The following is an 18959-nucleotide window of genomic DNA, read 5'->3' as shown; positions in this document are numbered from 1 at the left end:
ACTCCCTACACCAATGATCCTCCCAAAATCTGATCCTCCTACCATCCTAGATCCGAAAACGAACATGCTTGCAGAAATCATCCCACCCCCTCCGAATGAAAGACCAAACCCCCACCCCCCCTAAGACCTCGCACCTCAAGAGAGCTCCACCCACCATAGCTCTCCCCAAACTTGCTCGCGACAACTCTCCTCCAAAGCCAATGCCTCTCAATCCCAAACCTCCAAAGCCATTTCTCAAGGAGAGCTTTATTGAAAGGCAACAACCTCCTAATCCCTACGCCTCCATTCCGAATCGGACGGCACATTTGCTCTCACCGAACCAGATGATACTTGAACTCCTCTCCTCCCCACCCCCCCTCCCCCCCAAAAAAAGGAAGTTGCACTACAATCTCTCAGCCACTAAAGAAGGGATCTGAAAGAAAGAGATAAAATAAGTGGGGAGACTAGAAAGGGTGCTCTTAATCAGAGTGACACGACCCCCCTTGGAAAGGTACTGCTTTTTCCAACCCGCCAACCTCCTTTCGAATCGATCCACAATCGGATCCCAGCTCCCCACACATCTCGAAGGGGCTCCCAAAGGCAACCCTAAATAAGAAATGGGAAAAGAGCCAGTGCGACAACCGAGAATCTGAGCGAACACCTCAATCTGAGGAACATCCCCAACAGGCACAAGAACACTCTTACTAACATTCACCTTAAGACCAGAGACAACTTGGAACCAATCAAAACGCATCTCAAATACCTCAATTGGGACTCATCAGCATCACAAAGCACTAAAGTATCATCCGCAAACATCAAGTGCGAAATCTCCAGTTGGCTAGCAACGTCCCTGCCCACATGAAAACCTCTCAAAAAACCCAACTCCACAACCCTCTTTAGCAATCTGCTAAGAGCTTCCATCACAAAAAGGAACAAGAAAGGAGAAAGCGGATCCCCTTGTCTCAAGCCCCTCGAACAAGAGAAAAAAACCCGTCGGAGCTCCATTCACAAGGACAAAGAACCGAGCATTAGAAATGCAAAAAAGAATCCATCTCGTCCAACTCCCACCAAACCCCGTCCTCTCCAATAAGTAAAGGAGGAAACTCCAGTTCACATGGCCATACGCCTTCTCAATATCCAGCTTACACAAAACATCCAGAACCCCACAATTCAATCGGGAGTCCACACATTCACTAGCAATAAGAATTGAATCCAAAATTTGACGACCTCCCACAAAGGCATTCTGAGCATCAAAAATAATGCCATCCAAAACCTTCCTCAATCTAGAGGCCAAGACTTTAGCAATCAACTTGTAAAAACATCCCACCAAACTAATAGGGCGAAAATCCCTAACATCCATCTCCCCTCCCTTTTTCGGAATAAGAGCAATAAAAGTGGCATTCAAGCTCTTCTCAAAAGAGCCCTGATCATGGAATGCGTGAAAAGAGCCCATCACCTCTTCACGGACCACCTCCCAGTACTCCAAAAGGAATCCCATAGAAAAACCATCTGGACCTGGGGCTTTATCTCCATTGTAGCTCTCCAAAGCAGATAAAACTTCCTCTTCCGAACCCTTTATATATAGGGTTTGTATGGATCCATTCTATAAATTTATACCTGCATTTGCAGCTATCGAAAATTGGTTTAAGATTATAGGAAGTTGATTGAAATCTAGAAGACATTGCTTATACCTGCTTTGTTACACTGGTCTTTTATTCTTCATTTAAAAGTTTCTATGCACATTTCTATATTTGAATGTATTTGGTTTTGGTGTCTCATATAACATAAGATTATTTGTTATGTCTGCATTTACCATTGGATTGTTTTCCTTGTATGCTTATGAGCATTATTCTAATGACAGGATGCTATGGAGAGAGCTATTTAAAACGAAGATGCCAAAGCAGCTGTTCCCGCAATTGATGTCATGTTTCAAGTGTTAAGGTTTGCCCATAAGTTTTATGTGATGTAATTTTCTCATACCAGTTCTTATTTTTGGCTGTTTTCAGGGATCCAATGTTTTTTTTTTATTGTAATTAGTGACTTTGGGGCAAAGATTGTGCCCCCTAAAAGAATTCTAAAGATGCTTCCTCAAGTTTTCTATCACCAAGACCAAAATGTCCGTGCTTCATTTAAAGACTTACACTTGAGCTTTGTCAATGGATTGGGAAAGAGCAAGTGAAATCATTATTGTTTGAAAAAATGTGTGAGACAATAGTATGTTGATTATTTGATTCTTTGTTTGGTGTTACTTCTTTTTTGAGATTTTGTGAATTATTTTATGGTTTCGGTTTTTGATGTTTTAAGAAAAAAGAGTTTGAGGCAGAGGTTGTCAATGGTCTGATACCATGTTGAAAGAAATAAAAATTGAAGAGAGAAATTAAAAATCAAGAACGTAAGGATAGACACACAAAGCCCAAAGGGCTACATCACCTTTATTATATTCTCTCTTAATATTGTTTACAATCAGCCCCTTTATTTATTCGTGAAAGAATACAAGTGATAAATACCGAAAATACATTGATGGAGGATTCCTAAATTCAATCCCATAAATCACTCCCATCAATATTATATCATAGGCTAAAATCACTCCTATGATACTCTCCGACAGTTTATAATTTTCTTTTATATTTTGTATGGTCGCTTTTCTGACCTATTGTGTTTGAATATATTTACACCCAATTATGTTTGTTTCTTTTTCCTTGTTTGCTCTGCTAATCTCCATTTGTTTTAGGCCATTTTTTTTTTCTCTTTATGTTGTTTTTCTCTTATGTTTTCTTTAAATTGTCTAAATACCTCACTTGGAGTGGGCTTTATTTGACTTTTGATTCATAATGTTCTTTATTCTAAATACATGTTTCTATGTGTCACGTTTACAACTCTATTTGTCCTTGTTTCATTGTTAGTATCGATTCCATATTTAACCCCCCCAGTTCCTTGAACATGATGACATGCATATATATTTCCAATCCCTGGGATAGCATTTGCGTAACATGGCATGCTTGACAAGATTTTGCTTTAGTAATTTTCAATATAATTTTGTTTCACTTACCAAAAAAAAAAAAAGGAAAAGAATTTCAGAGATCTTTCTATTCATTGAAAGATGAGAGTTGTGCAACAGAATTGTGATAGCCTAAGATTTAATTAGGCCTTCTAATCTTGTTTAGTGATTCTTAATCGTGCTTAGTTGCTCTTAAACATGCTTAGTGTCTCTTAATTGTGGTTAGTGACCTTTAATTATGACTGGCATTGGGTATAAAGTATGACTTATTGAAGTTATGGAATTTTATTTGAAGGCATTTGTGTGATTTTTTAGTTGGTAGGGGAGGGGTTACAATTAAACCAAAACCTGACTTGGTGGCAGTCATGTGTCAAAGCCATATGAGTCTTCCTAACACCTGGTCCTATATCACAACCCAAGAGACATGTCTCTGCACAACCTTACACATGTTGCTGCCTTTCTTTTGCTACAGCACAAACCAAAGGAAAAGAAAGAGAAAAACAAGAGAGAGATCAAGGAAGAAAGGGAAACAGGAAGAAGGTTGTAGGATTCCTTCTTCATAGTATCTTCATCACTCTTGGGTAGGGTTCTCTATACCTTGAGTTGCTTGGAGTGGTTTTACCTCCTAAATTCCTAGGTTTGGCCATGAAATTATCTGTTTTATGCTACATGTGTTTTGCTCAAATTGATGTTCAAATCCTGATGTTGTTCATCTTTTCTTGAATTTCTTGTTCCATTTTGCTGAGAAACATCATTGTCTTGTATATATATGTTTTGTAATACAAATGATTACATATTTTCTGTAAACTCACTTTCACGTGCCTTTAAACCTCTTTGAAGCTCCCGTCATGGTTTTTCCTACGGGGTTGTTAGCTCACCCTATCATTTTTCAGGTACCCAAAGATCAATTGGAGATTTTGGAGTTGCTGACTATCTCTATATAGAGACTGAACTGGTTTTGTATGTAAGGTATTTTCTGAAATACTTGTATAGAGGTGACTTGACGATCTGGATGTAATTGAGGCCAGATTTGTTGTAAAGGATTTTGGTCACTGGTACTACATTCTACTGTGGGTGGTATGTTGAAAGGGGGTGATGGAAAGTAGGCTGGTTTGTGTTTAAACCTCAATTTATTCACTGCCTATGGTTTTGGGTCATGATAAGAATACTTTGTTGAATTCGTAGATGTAAAACATCTCTAAATAGGTGGTTTGTTTTCTTTTCTTTTATTCTTATTTATTTATTTATATGTGTTGTAGGGGGATTTCCGTGCGCGGGGGGGTGGTGAATGGCCATTGTTTAGTTTTAACAGTCGTGAATCACAACCATAAAATAAAGAAAATAAATAAAAGGGAGTATTGTTGCTCCATATTTCCAATTTTTTTCTCATCAAGTATTGTTGCTCCTTTGAGTAATGGGGTGCTCAATTTTGTTGGGTGCATATTTGTGGTGTTTGTTCTTATTCAGTGCTTATTTTCTTCATAGGTTTGTACTTATATATTTGTTTTTATTTTATCAGATTTGAGCAAGATAAGGAACCTGAACAAGGAGCTCCCGTCTGAAGTTGTGGACTCTGGTCCTTCGGAGGAATCTGGCACTGATGGTAACCCTATGGTATTTTTTTTTCTTATTATTTTTTTATTTTTTATCAGAGAGGTTGAATGTGTTGTGAGTATGATTTTGTTTTCGTTGCTGTGTTGCCCTCTGATGCAGCGCAAATGGAAGTGGACTTTCTTCAAACAGTTTAAGATCCTAAAAAAACTAGGCTGAGTTTCCATTAATAGGGGCAGCTGATGATGTGATCAGATGATTATGTGATTGTTTATTGGTCTAGAGTCGTTTATAAGTCTTAAGTCTGTCTTTTTTTCATGTTTAGGATATTATTGTCATTTTGGTTTTTATTTTATAAATCATGTGCTTTTTTAAGTGAGTCATGTGACCACTTAAGGACTGTTTTTTCATTTTAGCATCTTTATTTTGCTGGATAGAATTCTAGCTGTTAGATTATATTTATATGAAGGGCTAGGATTAATTCCTTACTAGGGCATCCCTTGTGTCTTATAAAAGGGTTGTTCCAAATTGTTGACATCCCTTGTGTCTTATAAAATGATTGTTCCAAATTGTTGACATATTTTTATTATAATCAGCCTGCTACAACAGCTTTTACCTCTCCATTTCTTTTGGGATTGAGTTATGGATGTTTAAGCTTTTATTTTAGCTTTAGTCTGTTTTCCCTTTTTCAGATTTAATTATTCTCTTTGACTCTTTCATAGCTGATTGCATTACCCTCACTCATGTAGCATAGAAGTTTAGAACAAGTCTTTTATGGGGAATCCTGAAGAATTGAATCCCTTTTCCCTACTTTCCTCAATGATTTAGTGTAATGATCTTGATTTTTCTCTTTTTCCATTTTCTGGATTATTATTGTTTCGTCTCGTTTTGCGTGCCGGACACCTTGGAGTGTGCGGATGTGTTCCAAAGTTGGTTGGGGCATTCCCTTGAGAACTCTTGGAAGTGCATTGATTGCCATTTCGGCATTTTTTTGTTATTCGGACCAGGAGGTCCGAGGTGGGACCCGCTACTGAGCACGGGGTCGTGTTTCGGTCCATTGCATTCACACATCATTGTTTTGTACATATTTACCTGATTGTTTAAGTAATTGTGGTGTGGTAAAGTGATTATTATATATATATATAATATTATTAAAGAAAGATTTTTTTTTTTCTTTTTTCTTGTGGGACCCACTGGTAAGCACCAATTATAATGGCCTTAAGGCCATTATACAGCCACATAATTCTCTCTCTCGCCATTCTCCTACTCCCTCTTATTTCTTTTTCTTTTTCCTGCCATCTTTAAGTTTAGATATAGAAATTTTCCTTGGGAATTTGATTTTGCCACTTAAGGCAAAGTTGATGAGCGCATCGAGACCTTCATTTTGATCGGAGCAAAGTGCCATTTGGCCACCCTTTGGAATTTCGCAAATTGGGTGAATTTGGGGCTTTTTCTTCTAAGTGAGGTAAGGGTGCTCTAATTCATGACATCTTTGACTTATTGTGAATTTTCCCCCTCTAATTTGATTCTAAGCATGTTTAATTTTAGTTATTTTGTCTTTGGTTGTTGTGGTTGTATGTGTTCAAGATGATAAATGCGTTCTATGTGTTAATTGAGTTCTTGAACATGACTATTTACATTGTGGTGAAGAAGCATGCTTAGAATTGATATACATATATATGTATATATATATATATACATGTATATACATATGTATACATATATATGTATATATTATATGCTTTATGGGTTCCAATTGCCATGAAAATTTGATAATGTAGTTGTGGAAATAAATGCTTAATAATTGTCAAATATGTGAATATGATGTTTGTGGAATGTATGAAATTTTATTGTTGTGTTGGCGTTTGGAAGCATGAGACATTCATGCATTCATTGGGAATGATAAAGGGAAAAAGTGGTTTTGAAAAGAAAAATGAAAATTTATCTTGAGGAAAAAGTTTTCGGAAAATGTTTGCGAAAACTCGAACGCCTAGGAGTCGCCTAGTGGTCCGTGGCGTTAGTGTGGTCTAGAGGGGACTAGGGAGAGACCCTAGCGTGGTTGAGCTACCTAGGCCCTTTAACGACGCCTTGGAGTTGCCATGTGGTCAGGGATAGTTAGTCAATCCTCCTCTCGTGACGCCATGGAGTCGCTATGGGTTGGATTGCACTAACGGTTTGGAAAGATGAAACGGTATTGTTTAAGAAACAGGGAGTGACATTGCAATACATTGCACTGCATCGGCATATGTTGTATACTTGGTGGTCGGATGACTTATATACATTCTTCTTGTTGTATTGTTGCTTTGCTTGTTTTCCGAGACATGATCCCGTTCACTTGTACTCTCTTCTTTGTGTGGATTCACGGGGTCATTAAAAGGTGTCTTAGACACTTCTTATTGAGCAGTTGGCTCTCCCCATCATATTATTATATTTTTCAGGTCACGGGAAGGAAGTGGCAGACGACGCCCCTCCACAAGTTTGAATGTGTTAGTAGACTTTTTTAACATCTTTTGTATTTGTGATCTCATTTTTTTTTTGTGTAAGCCTTGGGATGGCACGTTTATCATGTATCGACGTTGGAATTGACCATAGTGCCTTTAGACAACCTCGGGTTAGGGTAAGGACCCGGTTAGCGATTCGGGCCCTCGGGTTTGGGTCGTTACATTTAGGTTTTAATTCATTCTTCTTGTTCTTTGTGTTAATTAGGAAACCACAGGTTCTTTAAACCAACAGAAAGGTGTAAAGCAAATCATAGTAGAATAAGTTACAATAAAAACGTGCTACTTAGGATAGATGTCTTTGGTGTAATTCTCAAATGTGTTATCTTAGCTTGGTAATCTGAATTATCTATCTGGTTGATCTTGAAATTAGATAGACTGAAGTACTTACTTATTGATATATATATTTTTTCATGGGGAGTGAGAGTTCCTCCAGAGCCCTGAATGATATACTTAATCCAGTAATTCACATAAGTCACTCAAATTGTGAGTGGTAGTCTAACTTAAAGCCTTTTCTTCTTTTATGCACGTCAACACTAAACATATAACGGCTGTGGTAGCATATCCTCTCTTTAAGCTGTCCTCTCTTTTACTCATGATGCACAAATGAACTGTTACACCAAGAGAGTACTTATTGAAGCTAAGTGTAGCCTTACCAGCTATATGGGGGGTCCATTGATGAACATGGAGTTTATTGGAAAGTACTGCTAGGCTAGATTTTTGCCTGTATTAGTAACAAGTGACAGAGTGATTCTGCTGAAACAAATTTTATTTTTTCCTAATGCAAGCTGTAATTAATTAATTTGATCCCATCCCCCTATTAACTGTTGATTAATCATAGAGAAATTTATTTCAAATTAGACACAAGCATTCCTTTTGAGCAACCTGACCTTGGAAATAGTTTCATAATGAAAGTTATTCTTGGACTGCCATTCAACTAATACGAACAGGAAAAACAATTACCTGTAGATAAGAAAATTAACAATGAATAAAGAAGTGGTCAACAACCTTTATTCCCTCTAGGTAATGATCCTTATTTATAAAAGCTTTAAGTATCTTTACTTGGTGGTCTGTACCTCTTAGTTGAGTTCCTGAACCTTTATATATGGTTTGTATGGATCCATTCTGTAAATTTATACCTGCATTAGTAGCCATTGAAAATTGGTTTAAGATTATAGAAAGTTGATTGAAGTCTAGAAGACATTGCTTATACCTGCTTTGTTACACTGGTCTTTAATTTTTCATTTAAAAGTTTCTATGACATTTCAGTATTTGAATATATTTGGTTTTGGTGTCTCAGTTGTTACAAGTGCTTGATTGGATTGTTTTCTTTGTATGCTTATGAGGATTATTTCTAATGACAGGATGCTACGGGGAGAGAGAGCTATTTACAACAAAGTTGCCAAAGCTGTTGTTCCCGCAATTGATTTTTTTATTTTTTGTTGCTTGTAATTAGTGAATTTGGGGCAAAGATTGTGCCCCTAAAAGAATAATATAGATGCTTCCTCAACTTTTCGATCACCAAGACCAAAATGTCTGTAATTCATCTAAAGACCTTACACTTCAGCTTTGTCATTGGATTGGGGAAGACACCAGCCAGGGCAACTTCGTCCTTCACGTCCTTCAAGTTGGCATTGAAGACTTCTGTCAGAGACAAAACATCCTCCTGACAGTGGAGAGTTTTGAGTTCGTTTCCAGCACAAACTCGTGTCAAACCCAGTGAAATCATTATTGTTTGAAAAAATGCGTGACACAATGGTATGTTAATTATTTGATTCTTTGTTTGGTGTCACTTCTATTTTTAGATTTTTGGAATTATTTTATGGTTTCAGTTTTTGATGTTTTAAGAAAAAAGAGTTAGGAAGAGCTTGTCAATGTCACTGGGAGGGCTGGTCCATCTTGCAAAATAAGGTGAACTTCCATCATGGTTGTTAAGATATTTCTTTCATATGTTTCAAATTTTCTTTTATATGGTCGCTTTTCTGACCTATTGTGTTTGAATATATTTACTCCCAATTATGTTTGTTTCTTTTATGCACGTCAACACTAAAAATATAATAGGTATGGCAGCATATCCTCTTTTTAAGCTGTCCTCTCTGTAACTCCTGAAGCACAAATGAACTGTTACACCAAGAGAGTACTTATTGAAGCTAAATGTAGCCTTACCAGCTATATGGGGCGTCCATTGATGAACATGGGGTTTATTGGAAAATACTCCTAGGCTAGATTTTTACCTGTATTAGTAACAAGTGACGGGGATTCTGCTGAAACATTTTTTATTTTTGTCCAATGCAAGCTATGATTAATTAATTTTATCCCATCCCCCGATTAACTGTTGGCTAATCATAGAGAAATTTATTTCAAACTAGACACATGCATTCCTTTTTAACAACCTGACAATGGAAATAGTTTCATAATGAAAGTTGTTCTTAAACTGTCATTCAACTAATAAGAACAGGAAAAACAATAACCTGTGGATAAGAAAATTAAGAATGAGTAAAGAAGCGGTCAACAGCCTTTATTCCCTCCTTGCATGTGGCACAGGATTTGGATATAGGGCATACTGAATTACTCATGTCTTCTTTTTCACAACTAAATTCATTTTCGGAGACCATAAGATCAGCCAAGGTTCTACTTTTGGGAGGCATTCTTGTGGACTTCTGGAGGTTTGAAGCCAACCTTATCTTGATCATCTAGGAGACCGAGGGAAAGGACTTCGGAAGAAGGCTATTGAAGGATTTGAGGTGGGGTTACTTTTTTCTACCCCAAAGGAAATAATAAATATTAAAAATTTATGACTAACTAACGCGATTCAAGTATTTTTGGAGGTTTTTGTGGTCCCTTGTCTTATTAGTCGATCCTGTCTATGAACCTCTCTGTCACTTGTCATTCTCCTGTTGGCAGGATATATGGGGTTACTTTGCCTATCTTGTCTGTCCTGATTGAAATTAATACAAATGAATGTATAAGAATGTAATTTCATTGTTTTTAGATAATATCTAGCAATTGTTTGATTAAACTCAATAAGAGGAATTGAAATTTATGTCTAGTTAGTGCTTTTGACAGCTCATTATAACTCATTAATTTTTCATTTTCCTTCACGCTTTTTTTCCCATTTATTTATTTGAATAAGTCCAAAACCTCTTTGTTTCACTAACAGGCTATTGTTCCCTCGGGATTGTTGTGTAATGCCCAAACAAAAGAAACCACAAATAATTTTTCAGGAACAACTGAGACCTATGGGTTCTGTTATATGTACTTGATATATGTATCAAGTGCTCGGTCTATTCTTATTGTTTGACCTGCCTGAGTAGTGTTGGTCTTTGTCCTAAGATTTGCTCATTTAATGTCAAATCAATGTCATGTGTGTTTAAATAGAGCACATCATATATGTTGGATACCATTTTGAATATATACAGAAGTGCATCATATGATATGTGATTTATCTATGAAGTATTCCACTAGCCACTTTATGAAGGGTTTTTTAGTCTATGCATCGTGTGCAGGTGTAATGCAAGGAGAGCCATATGTCCCACTTACTATTCTCATTCTGGAAGCTACGCATTTCTAATAAAGATTTGATGTCTCAGCAAAGAACAGGTCTTTGGAGCAATTTCAATTTTGAACACATGGGCTATTTGGAAATTCAAGTGCTGCAACGGATACATATGTCCATCCATCTATTCTACAACGGCAAGTTAGTGATCTAACGGCTGCTAGCTATTTGGTCAACTGTCCTTGTGATCTAATGGCTATAACTATTTGAAATCTTATCCTTTAGCCGGCTTCTTTGGTCCACACACATTTTGATATCTATAAATCAGCATCCAATAAAGGAGAGTGGTGCTTCAGTGGAAAGAGACAGAGAGAGCTGAAGAGAAGAAATATTAGAGAGAGAACTGGGTTTTTCATGCACTGAATGTAAAAATGGATCAAGCTTGAAAGAGAAGAAAAGGGCGAGAGCAAGCTTCACCATAGTCAAAGCCCAAAAGCTTCAACATTGTCAAACTCCATGGACGCCAGCGAGAGCTCAATTGAAAGTGGGAAGTCGAGAGCTCACCTTTGAAGATCAGTGAGCAGAAGCAGCCATTGAAGACTTGCCGGAGCTTTTCCGGTGAAGACAGACAGAACAGTTTCAGCGCCTAAACAGAACGGAGAAACTGACCCATTTCCGGTGTGCTTAAGTTCAGTCCTGCGAATCTTCAAGCTACAAGACTGAGTTCAGGACCTGCATACCTTCACCGACGACAACTGAGAGCTCACGACCAGCATACTTTCACCTGTGATAGACCCAGAAGCTTCATCCATTTCTTCCACCGGTGATAGAATTACGAGTTCAGGACCTGCATACTTTCCCCGGTGACAAAATCGTGAGCTCACGACCAGCACACTTTTACCGGTGATAGACCCAGAAGCTTCATCCATGTTTTCCACCAGTGATAGAACCAGAATCGTCATCTTTATTTCGACCAGTGATAGACCCAATTGAGAAGCTCCATTTGAAGACCCTAAACCGGTGTGTTGTTGTTTAGCTCTGTTCAGTCAAAATTCAGTTGGTCCAAATTTCAGGTGTATGCTAGGGTTCCAATGTTGGGTTGATTATTGAGCCGAAATGAAGGTCCAGCCTTTGACCGTCTGCATATCATTGAAGAACTGAGCTGTTGAATATATCTCAGTCCATGGTGATTCAATTGGGGCACTTACATTGTTCATCTATTGTTCAACCAAGAGAGCTTCTAAAGGAGTATCAGTGAGCTTCACTTTTACATATATTCAATTGACTGTGAGCTCTCTTTGGATATCAAGCCATACAAACCACTGAACATTATCAATATCTTAACAGTGAGCCACATTGGAGTCATGGGTTTACACTAAGCATCACTGAAGAGTGACTCAATCAAAGAGCTTCCAGTGAGCTAGAGAAGAACACTCGAAGAAGAATAACTAATCACAAGGGCTACATCAATGTGGGCTTGGGTCTCATTTGCTATACCATTCAAATCATAGAGCAAACGGGGTGCAACCTAATGGAGCCATGGTGATCGACTTCAAGCTTGGAAAGAGGGTGAACCACATTCAGATCATCTTTCTCGACCTTCAAGTTTGAAGTAAGGTCTGTGAACCTCTCTCTCAAGTTATTTCGTATTATAACTCTTATCTTATGTACTTGAGAGAACATTACTTCTTATATCCACTATGAGTTGTATTTGTGAGCACTTGGTTCAAGCATTGGGATGCTGTGAATAGGGGGAGTGCTAGAGTGCATTTGTAGTGATATTGGTGAGAGAGTCCAAGCACTGGGGTGTTGTGGACTGGGCAAGTTCAAAGTGAACTTGTAGTGAGATTGGTGAGAGAGTCCAAGCACTGGGGTGTTGTAGACAGGGCGAGTTCCGAGTGAACTTGTGGTGAGCTAGGGTGCAGGGTGCGTGGAGAGTGAGGAAGCTAGGGTTTCAACTTGTACAAGGGTGTGTGCAGAGTGTGAGACCGCTTGTGTATTATCATGCAACACAACTAGTCGATTTACATTGGGTGAGACCAAGAACCAAGGTTTTTTATACCTATTGAGGAAGATTTTCCTTGTAAAATCTTGGCGTCTTTGTGACTGGTGCTATACTTCTTGAGACAAGTGGTCAAGTGTTAAAAAGTGGAAGAACCAATTCACCCCCTCCCCCTCTTGGTTCATCAAGTAGGATGCGTGGTATCCTTGTTAATGTGTCCAAAGCATATGGTAGACACGTCATGTACATTCTAATATGTTAGATTTTATAAAACTTCTATTGAATTTGTGCAAAAAGGGAGTACAAACTATGATTTTACTGTTCTTTAAAGTTTACTCAATGAATATTGAAATTCAATGGGATGCTGTAAAAAGGGGAGTTCCTATATCTCTCATATTTTGGAAGCCCTTATTTGCTATCAAATTTAACCATTTCTGATTTTTTTTTTGGGATCCATTGGGTTGAATATTTGATACTTATATGGCTGTCATATATCGGGATTGCACCGGCATATTTGGGACTAGTTCCATAAGGTATAATGGTTGGGTTTGATGTAAATGATCATATTTTTTTTTATAGATAATATATATATAAATGATAGTATATATTTTGATTAAATATCTGGAGATTGTATATAAACGGGAAAAAATTTCTCTAGATTTTGTACATAGACTTGTTTTGTGATTGTTGTGAACCTCATACTTATTATGCTAATTTTTTTTATTTTTTTATTGCATATGTTAAGGTAGCTGTGAAAAATAGAATCCCACTAGTGCGCTCATTGACTTTAAACTGGGTTGCCTTTTGTATTGAGGCAAGCAACAAGGCTATTGTACTAAAATCCCACAAGGACTATGTTCCAATTTGCATGGAGGTTAGTGAAATCCGTGCCAGAAACACTGATTTGTGTAGGCAAAGTAATGTTGGATTAGAGTGACTCAATTCATATGACCTGTGTGCCAAACCTACCAACAAATTTTCAATTGGTGGATTGATGCTAATCTTTTTCTCAAAGATATGCTCTTAAAACTTTGAGATCGAATTTTGGTGTTTCTGTCGATCTTAAATTATCACACAATCTGAAATAAATTGTTGATTTAAGGACTTAGAACTTTTTCTTTCTATAAGAGTTTTCTGGTCAATTTGTTGAATCACAACTTTAACCTCAATAGATTTTGAATCATTTCCTAGTATTAGTTTTTTAAGTCACAAGTATAGCCACATAAGAAATACACATGGATATACTTCTATGTATTAATTCATGTATTGAAAGCATTTTATAGATCTGTGTAGTTGCATATATAAGCATACAAATATTGTTGACCCTTCAGCATTTTGAAGTAGTTGTTCTGAAAACCAACGGGCCAGTGGTCTAGCGGTATCAGTCTCTTACCTTTCAAAGGGAGGTCAAGGGTTCAAGTCTCAGAAGAGACAAGTGTGTGTGAGTACTGTTAGAACATTTATATGTAAATCTATATTTATATAGGGGTCAGATTGTAATTATATATAGTTTTGTGGCCATTATGCAAATAGGCCTTTCTTGTATTTTATATATACCCTTTTATGTTTAGGGTTAAAGAAATGAGAACTAGAGGGCTGTGCCTCTCATATCAATCTGCTCTCTCATATTAATTTGCTCTCTCTCTTGAGTTGTATCTATTGCACATGGTATTAGAGTGATGATCATTGTCGTTGTCTCGACGAGTTAGGTAATTGTTGGCTAGGGTGTGTACTAGCTTCGAGAGAGATCCGATTCGTGAGGTTGTCCTCGCTGTTAGGTGATCACTGATCTCTTGCTTCGAACCAGTCCCACAGTTGCCGATTGTTGCCGGTTTCTTCATCGATGGCCGTCTGCGTTGCTATTACCAGTGTCGATTGGTTGTGTAGTCGCCATTTACGATTGCTTTTATGGTCGGCTTCTTCGTTTGGGGCTTACTATGTTCATGAGCTGGTCCTTTGGTATCACCAAGAGGTCACTGTAGTCTTGCTGTCATTGAGCTGTAGTTTGGGACTGAAGGTGAAAAATGTAATTCTCCGATATTTTTTTAAAGGATTTATTAATTAAAATTAATTATGTTTACTTTATTTTTTTTAATGATTTATTTTACTTAAGTAAGTGCGTATATAAATTGTGATTTGTTTTATTTAATTCGGTGCGTAGATAAATTGTATGTTTTAATTAAATTCTATTTTCTAATTTTATTTGTTAAATTATTATGGTGTTTGATTTGTGGAATGCTAATGAGTAAATTGTTTATTTGATTTACATGATTTTATGCTTGTATAACTTTGTTGTTAATTGTTGGTAACTATTAGATTTAATTTAACTATTTTATGTACTTAAATTATTTGGATTGGGTTTAAGGGAAGTTGAACCAACGGATGTGATATTAGGTTTGAAGGAAGCCTTATTGGGTTAATTAGTAAAGACCCATGGTTATGAATAAATTTAATAATTATCTTTGCATAATTATATATATATATATATATATATATATATATATATATATATATATATAAATTAATAATCATGTGGAGGGGTAGATATGTCAATATATATATATTGATATATAGGAATATATAATTTATTTAACTAATGATTATATATGGAAGGTAATATACATATTTATATTAAAATATACGTGTGTATTTATATTATTTAAAAGATAAGTATTATTTCTTTTATATGGTAATCCTAATGGGAAAATGATTTAGATTTTTAATGTGTATAAATAGACACATAAGACTTTAGGGTTTGAAGTTTTTCTCACGTTAGAAAAATAAGAGAGTTAGAGAGAGAAGAAGAAGGGATAACGAAGAGGAGACCGGATCAAAGAAAGAGGAGACCGAATTTGAAAAAGAAAGGCAAGTTCTTCTCTACTTTTCCTCTTAAAATTCATAAACCTATCACCTTGAGTATCAAAATTATATTTTTATTTTGTTAATTTAAAATAAATTATTAATCGGATTAGAAGAGCATGTTTAGTTTTTACAAAATTTTAGATTTAAACATGTGAATATATGTATAAATTGTTCTGAAAATTTAAATCTTGTTTGTGAGGTTAGGTTAATTAAATTTTATTTTGTCTGAAATTTTAATAGGTTGCTTTAACTTTGCGTACTATGATTAGTTAGATTAAATAGATCTTAATATGATTTTATATGTTCATTTATGCCCAACATTGATATATTAAGCTTTTGGGATTTGTTTTTCTGGATTTTCCTGAATTTATTTTGTAATTATCAATTTTTGTTTAGGAGATTATAAGAATTATTTTGGAAAAAAAAAAAAAAAACAATTAAATTTTGTGAAATCAAACACACTGGAGGGTAGTGCCGCAACAACAGGGGGCTGTGATTTTGTGAGTCTCGGAGCGCAACACTTCGGTGCGCGTCAAATCAGGACCTTAGGATGGTCCCGATGACTTTTGGATGTTCCAGTGTGGGTGTGTGCATGGGTAGAAGGTACACACACTGGTCTAGGCCCTTGGATGGATCTGGTCAACAAAGAATAGATCCGGTGCATCGCGGCGCATGGAGTTCAGTGTGTGTGTGTGGATCTAGACCGTTGACTTGGTCCAGTCAACATAAAATTAATCCATTGTGACGCAGCTTACCCAAGTCCGGAGTTCTAACCAACCAGAAGCAGCCACATCATCCAGAATGAAGAACAAGCGCGTGGTGGCTCGTGTACCGCGCATGGGGGCGCGTGAAGATACCTGCCAGCTTGTGGTGGCGCGTGGAAGCACGTGCAGTGTGTTTAGGCGCGTGTGGGGGCGCGTGGTGGCGTGTATGGAGGCGTGTGGGGGCCCGGAAAGTTCCTGTGGGGTCCAGTAAGGTCTCTGAATTGATTTTAAGTTTGTTAGTGTTGAAATCAACCTTTAGAAGAGGAGTTCGTGGTGTTCTAAGAACCATACGGTGTCACTAAAATATTTAGTAGCCTTTAATTTGTGTAAGTATAACAAATTAATGATTTGTTACAAAAGGAAGTATATGTATATATATATATATTTAATTATATATGGTTATTTAATTTCTGATTAGTATGGTAGGAAGTAGTGTTATATATACATATAGGTATGTATGTATATATATATTATGGAAGGTATTATATACGTATAAATATTAGATAATATGTGTGTATATGTATAACATTTAGGATAATTAATATTAATTATTCTTATTTAATGGTTATATCGGGATAGGCTGGTTGTTAAATTAATTATATGCTTTTAATATGCATTGAATGCCTATGTGTGATTTGCTTGAAGGTTAAATTGGTTTTAAAGGTTGGTACATGGTTGAATTGTAGGCATGGATGAGTTGCCAAATGATGAAATTTAGGAATAAATTTCATTTATGGGAAGCATGGTTAAGTTGCTAATTAATTGTATAAGGAAATATACTTAAGGAAGCATGGTTGAATTGTTAATATATAAATAAATATATTTATAATGGCATGGTTGATTTGCCAGTGCATAATTATATTGGTATTTGTTTAGATGATTAAAATTGCATCTAAGGTTATTGTATGTATAAGATTATGATTAGAATAATCTAATATGTACCAGTTAATGTATTATTTTATATATATTAATAAAATAGTACTGGTGGAGACATGAATGACTTTTCAAAACCTAAATTATGGTATGTAATTTAAACAATCAACAGTATTATTGGGTTTTGGATTTATTGGATTGTTCCTTAAATTACAATTTATTACTTTAATGATTAGATTACTGTTTAGGATAGAATTAAGGTGAGTGGAGTTTACTTTTTATGAACATTATAAATGAGGATTTGGTCTAGGTATGATTAATAATTAATCTTTGGTGAATGGTTTTGACAATTCAATAAACTTATTAACATATAGGTTTCTTATATTATATATATAAGTGTTTATATATATTTGTAGTATCGTATATTAAAGTTAAAAGTTTTTTTAGGAATGGTTTTGGTAGAGATGATCTATTTATTGATTTTCAGAGGCTTGGTAGAGAGAGCTTGTTCGTAGAGTTTAACCCACGATTTATTTTTCAGGTTATTAGAAGTTCAAGTCTCAAGGTTGAGTATCCGCAGTTGGAGGACTTATCCATTCTTTCGGTTTATTTAAAAGTATGATATTATTATTTCATTTGATGTTAGTATTCAATAATGAATTTCTGGATAATGGATTTTGGTTAAGGGGTTTTTGAGTTATAGGATTCCCGAGTTGTAACCATTTGGGAGTTATTAATGGATTTACTATTAATTAGTTTTTTTCAGCGTTTTATTTTATTCTTTATTTCATTTTTGTAATCCGTGCTTGTTTAAATACTTTAATTCATTTGATATTTCCTAATTTTGTGCGCGGACTTGATCAACCCGTGTTCTGATATTAGGGGGTATCACAAAGAAGAAGAGGGGTGATTAGCTACGGGATTTGGGGTGTTTGGCCATTGAAGTTGGGTTAGTCCAGACTGGTTGTCCCCTAACCCAGTTTTGCAGAGACCCGATTACAGATTCGACCCGATTTGAGATCCGGTTGGAGGTTCTACCCGAATCCTTTTCTGATCCGGGTCTGGTTCGACCTCGTTTCTCCTTATTTGGGTCTGTTCTGTTCTGCTTTCTTTCTTCCTGTAGTGTTCGGTTCTTCTTCTGTTCCCGATTCGATTATGTTCTAGCCTTCTCTGGTGTAACAGTTTTTTTTTTTTTTGTTTCTCTTCAGTTCTTTTCGGGACAGATTTGGCATCAGTGTGACTTTAAATTGGGACAAATAAGTTTTTTTCAGTTTACATAGACATTTGCTTTGTTTTAGCAGTTGCTTCTATTTTTGTGGCATTAAATCCATGTCGGAAACTTCAACTGTTGCTTCTCAGTCGACTGGAATTAAATCTCCTGCAACACATGTTGATCATGTCGGGTTGCAAATTGCAACTGTGAAATTAAGTAATTCCAATTACTTACTATGAGCCTAAGCAGTGAAAATCTCTTTAGGCGCTCGACGAAAGCTGAAGTTTATTACAGATGACTCTCCAATAAATACATCAATAGCGTATGAGGACTGGGAAACTGATAACTACTTGGTTATGTCCTGGTTGTGGAACAGTATGGATCCTTGCATTACATTCACTTTTATGTTTACAAACACTGCAAAGGGAATATATGGGGATGCAGTTAAAGAAACCTACTCTATGGACACCAATGTTTCTCGCATATATTCACTGTATGAGAAGATGTTTTGTTCTAGTCAATCTGGCTAAGGTATCGGTGAGTATTACAATGCTTTCAAAAGCTTGTTAAATGATTTGAATCAGTACCATCCCTTAACTACTGATCTTGCCGCTCTCAAGCGACAACGTGAGGAATTTTATGTTTCCATTTTCTTGCTGGTTTAGATCCTAGCCTTCAAAATATTCGGGATCAAATCCTTGCTGGTGATGGAGGACTCCCATC

The 18959-nt window shown here is 36.3% G+C and overlaps 1 protein-coding gene and 1 long non-coding RNA gene across 8 annotated transcripts; one reads left to right on the top strand and one right to left on the bottom strand.

Annotated features, from left to right (window-relative positions):
* Positions 1–382: 382 nt before the first annotated feature.
* Positions 383–733, bottom strand: LOC132316700 (uncharacterized). The gene has a single exon (XM_059815173.1). It carries the CDS (start codon positions 731–733, stop codon positions 383–385), a length of 351 nt encoding a protein of 116 aa, XP_059671156.1.
* Positions 734–10640: 9907 nt separating this feature from the next.
* LOC132267164 (uncharacterized) lies at positions 10641–18757 on the top strand. Of its 7 annotated transcripts, none has more exons than XR_009468903.1 (4): positions 10860–12134; positions 14234–14550; positions 17565–17639; positions 17906–18757. It is a non-coding gene; the product is annotated as an uncharacterized LOC132267164 (long non-coding RNA). The 7 variants fall into 7 exon arrangements; XR_009468902.1 differs by lacking the exon at positions 14234–14550 and having other exon boundaries at positions 10860–12139; positions 17906–18113; positions 18232–18757; XR_009468900.1 differs by having other exon boundaries at positions 10860–12139.
* The last annotated feature ends 202 nt before the right edge of the window (positions 18758–18959 follow it).

The sequence above is a fragment of the Cornus florida genome, unplaced genomic scaffold, assembly GCF_030987335.1.
Source record: "Cornus florida cultivar Cherokee Brave unplaced genomic scaffold, ASM3098733v1 CherokeeBrave_3.0.0_Hap2_Chr07, whole genome shotgun sequence".
Classification (NCBI taxonomy): domain Eukaryota; kingdom Viridiplantae; phylum Streptophyta; class Magnoliopsida; order Cornales; family Cornaceae; genus Cornus; species Cornus florida.
This window is presented reverse-complemented; position numbering and strand designations above follow the sequence as displayed.

What these genes read in the sequence shown, in the direction of transcription:
- LOC132316700 (XM_059815173.1), bottom strand. Translation starts at nt 733, where the DNA reads ATGCGTTTTGATTGGTTCCAAGTTGTCTCTGGTCTTAAGGTGAATGTT.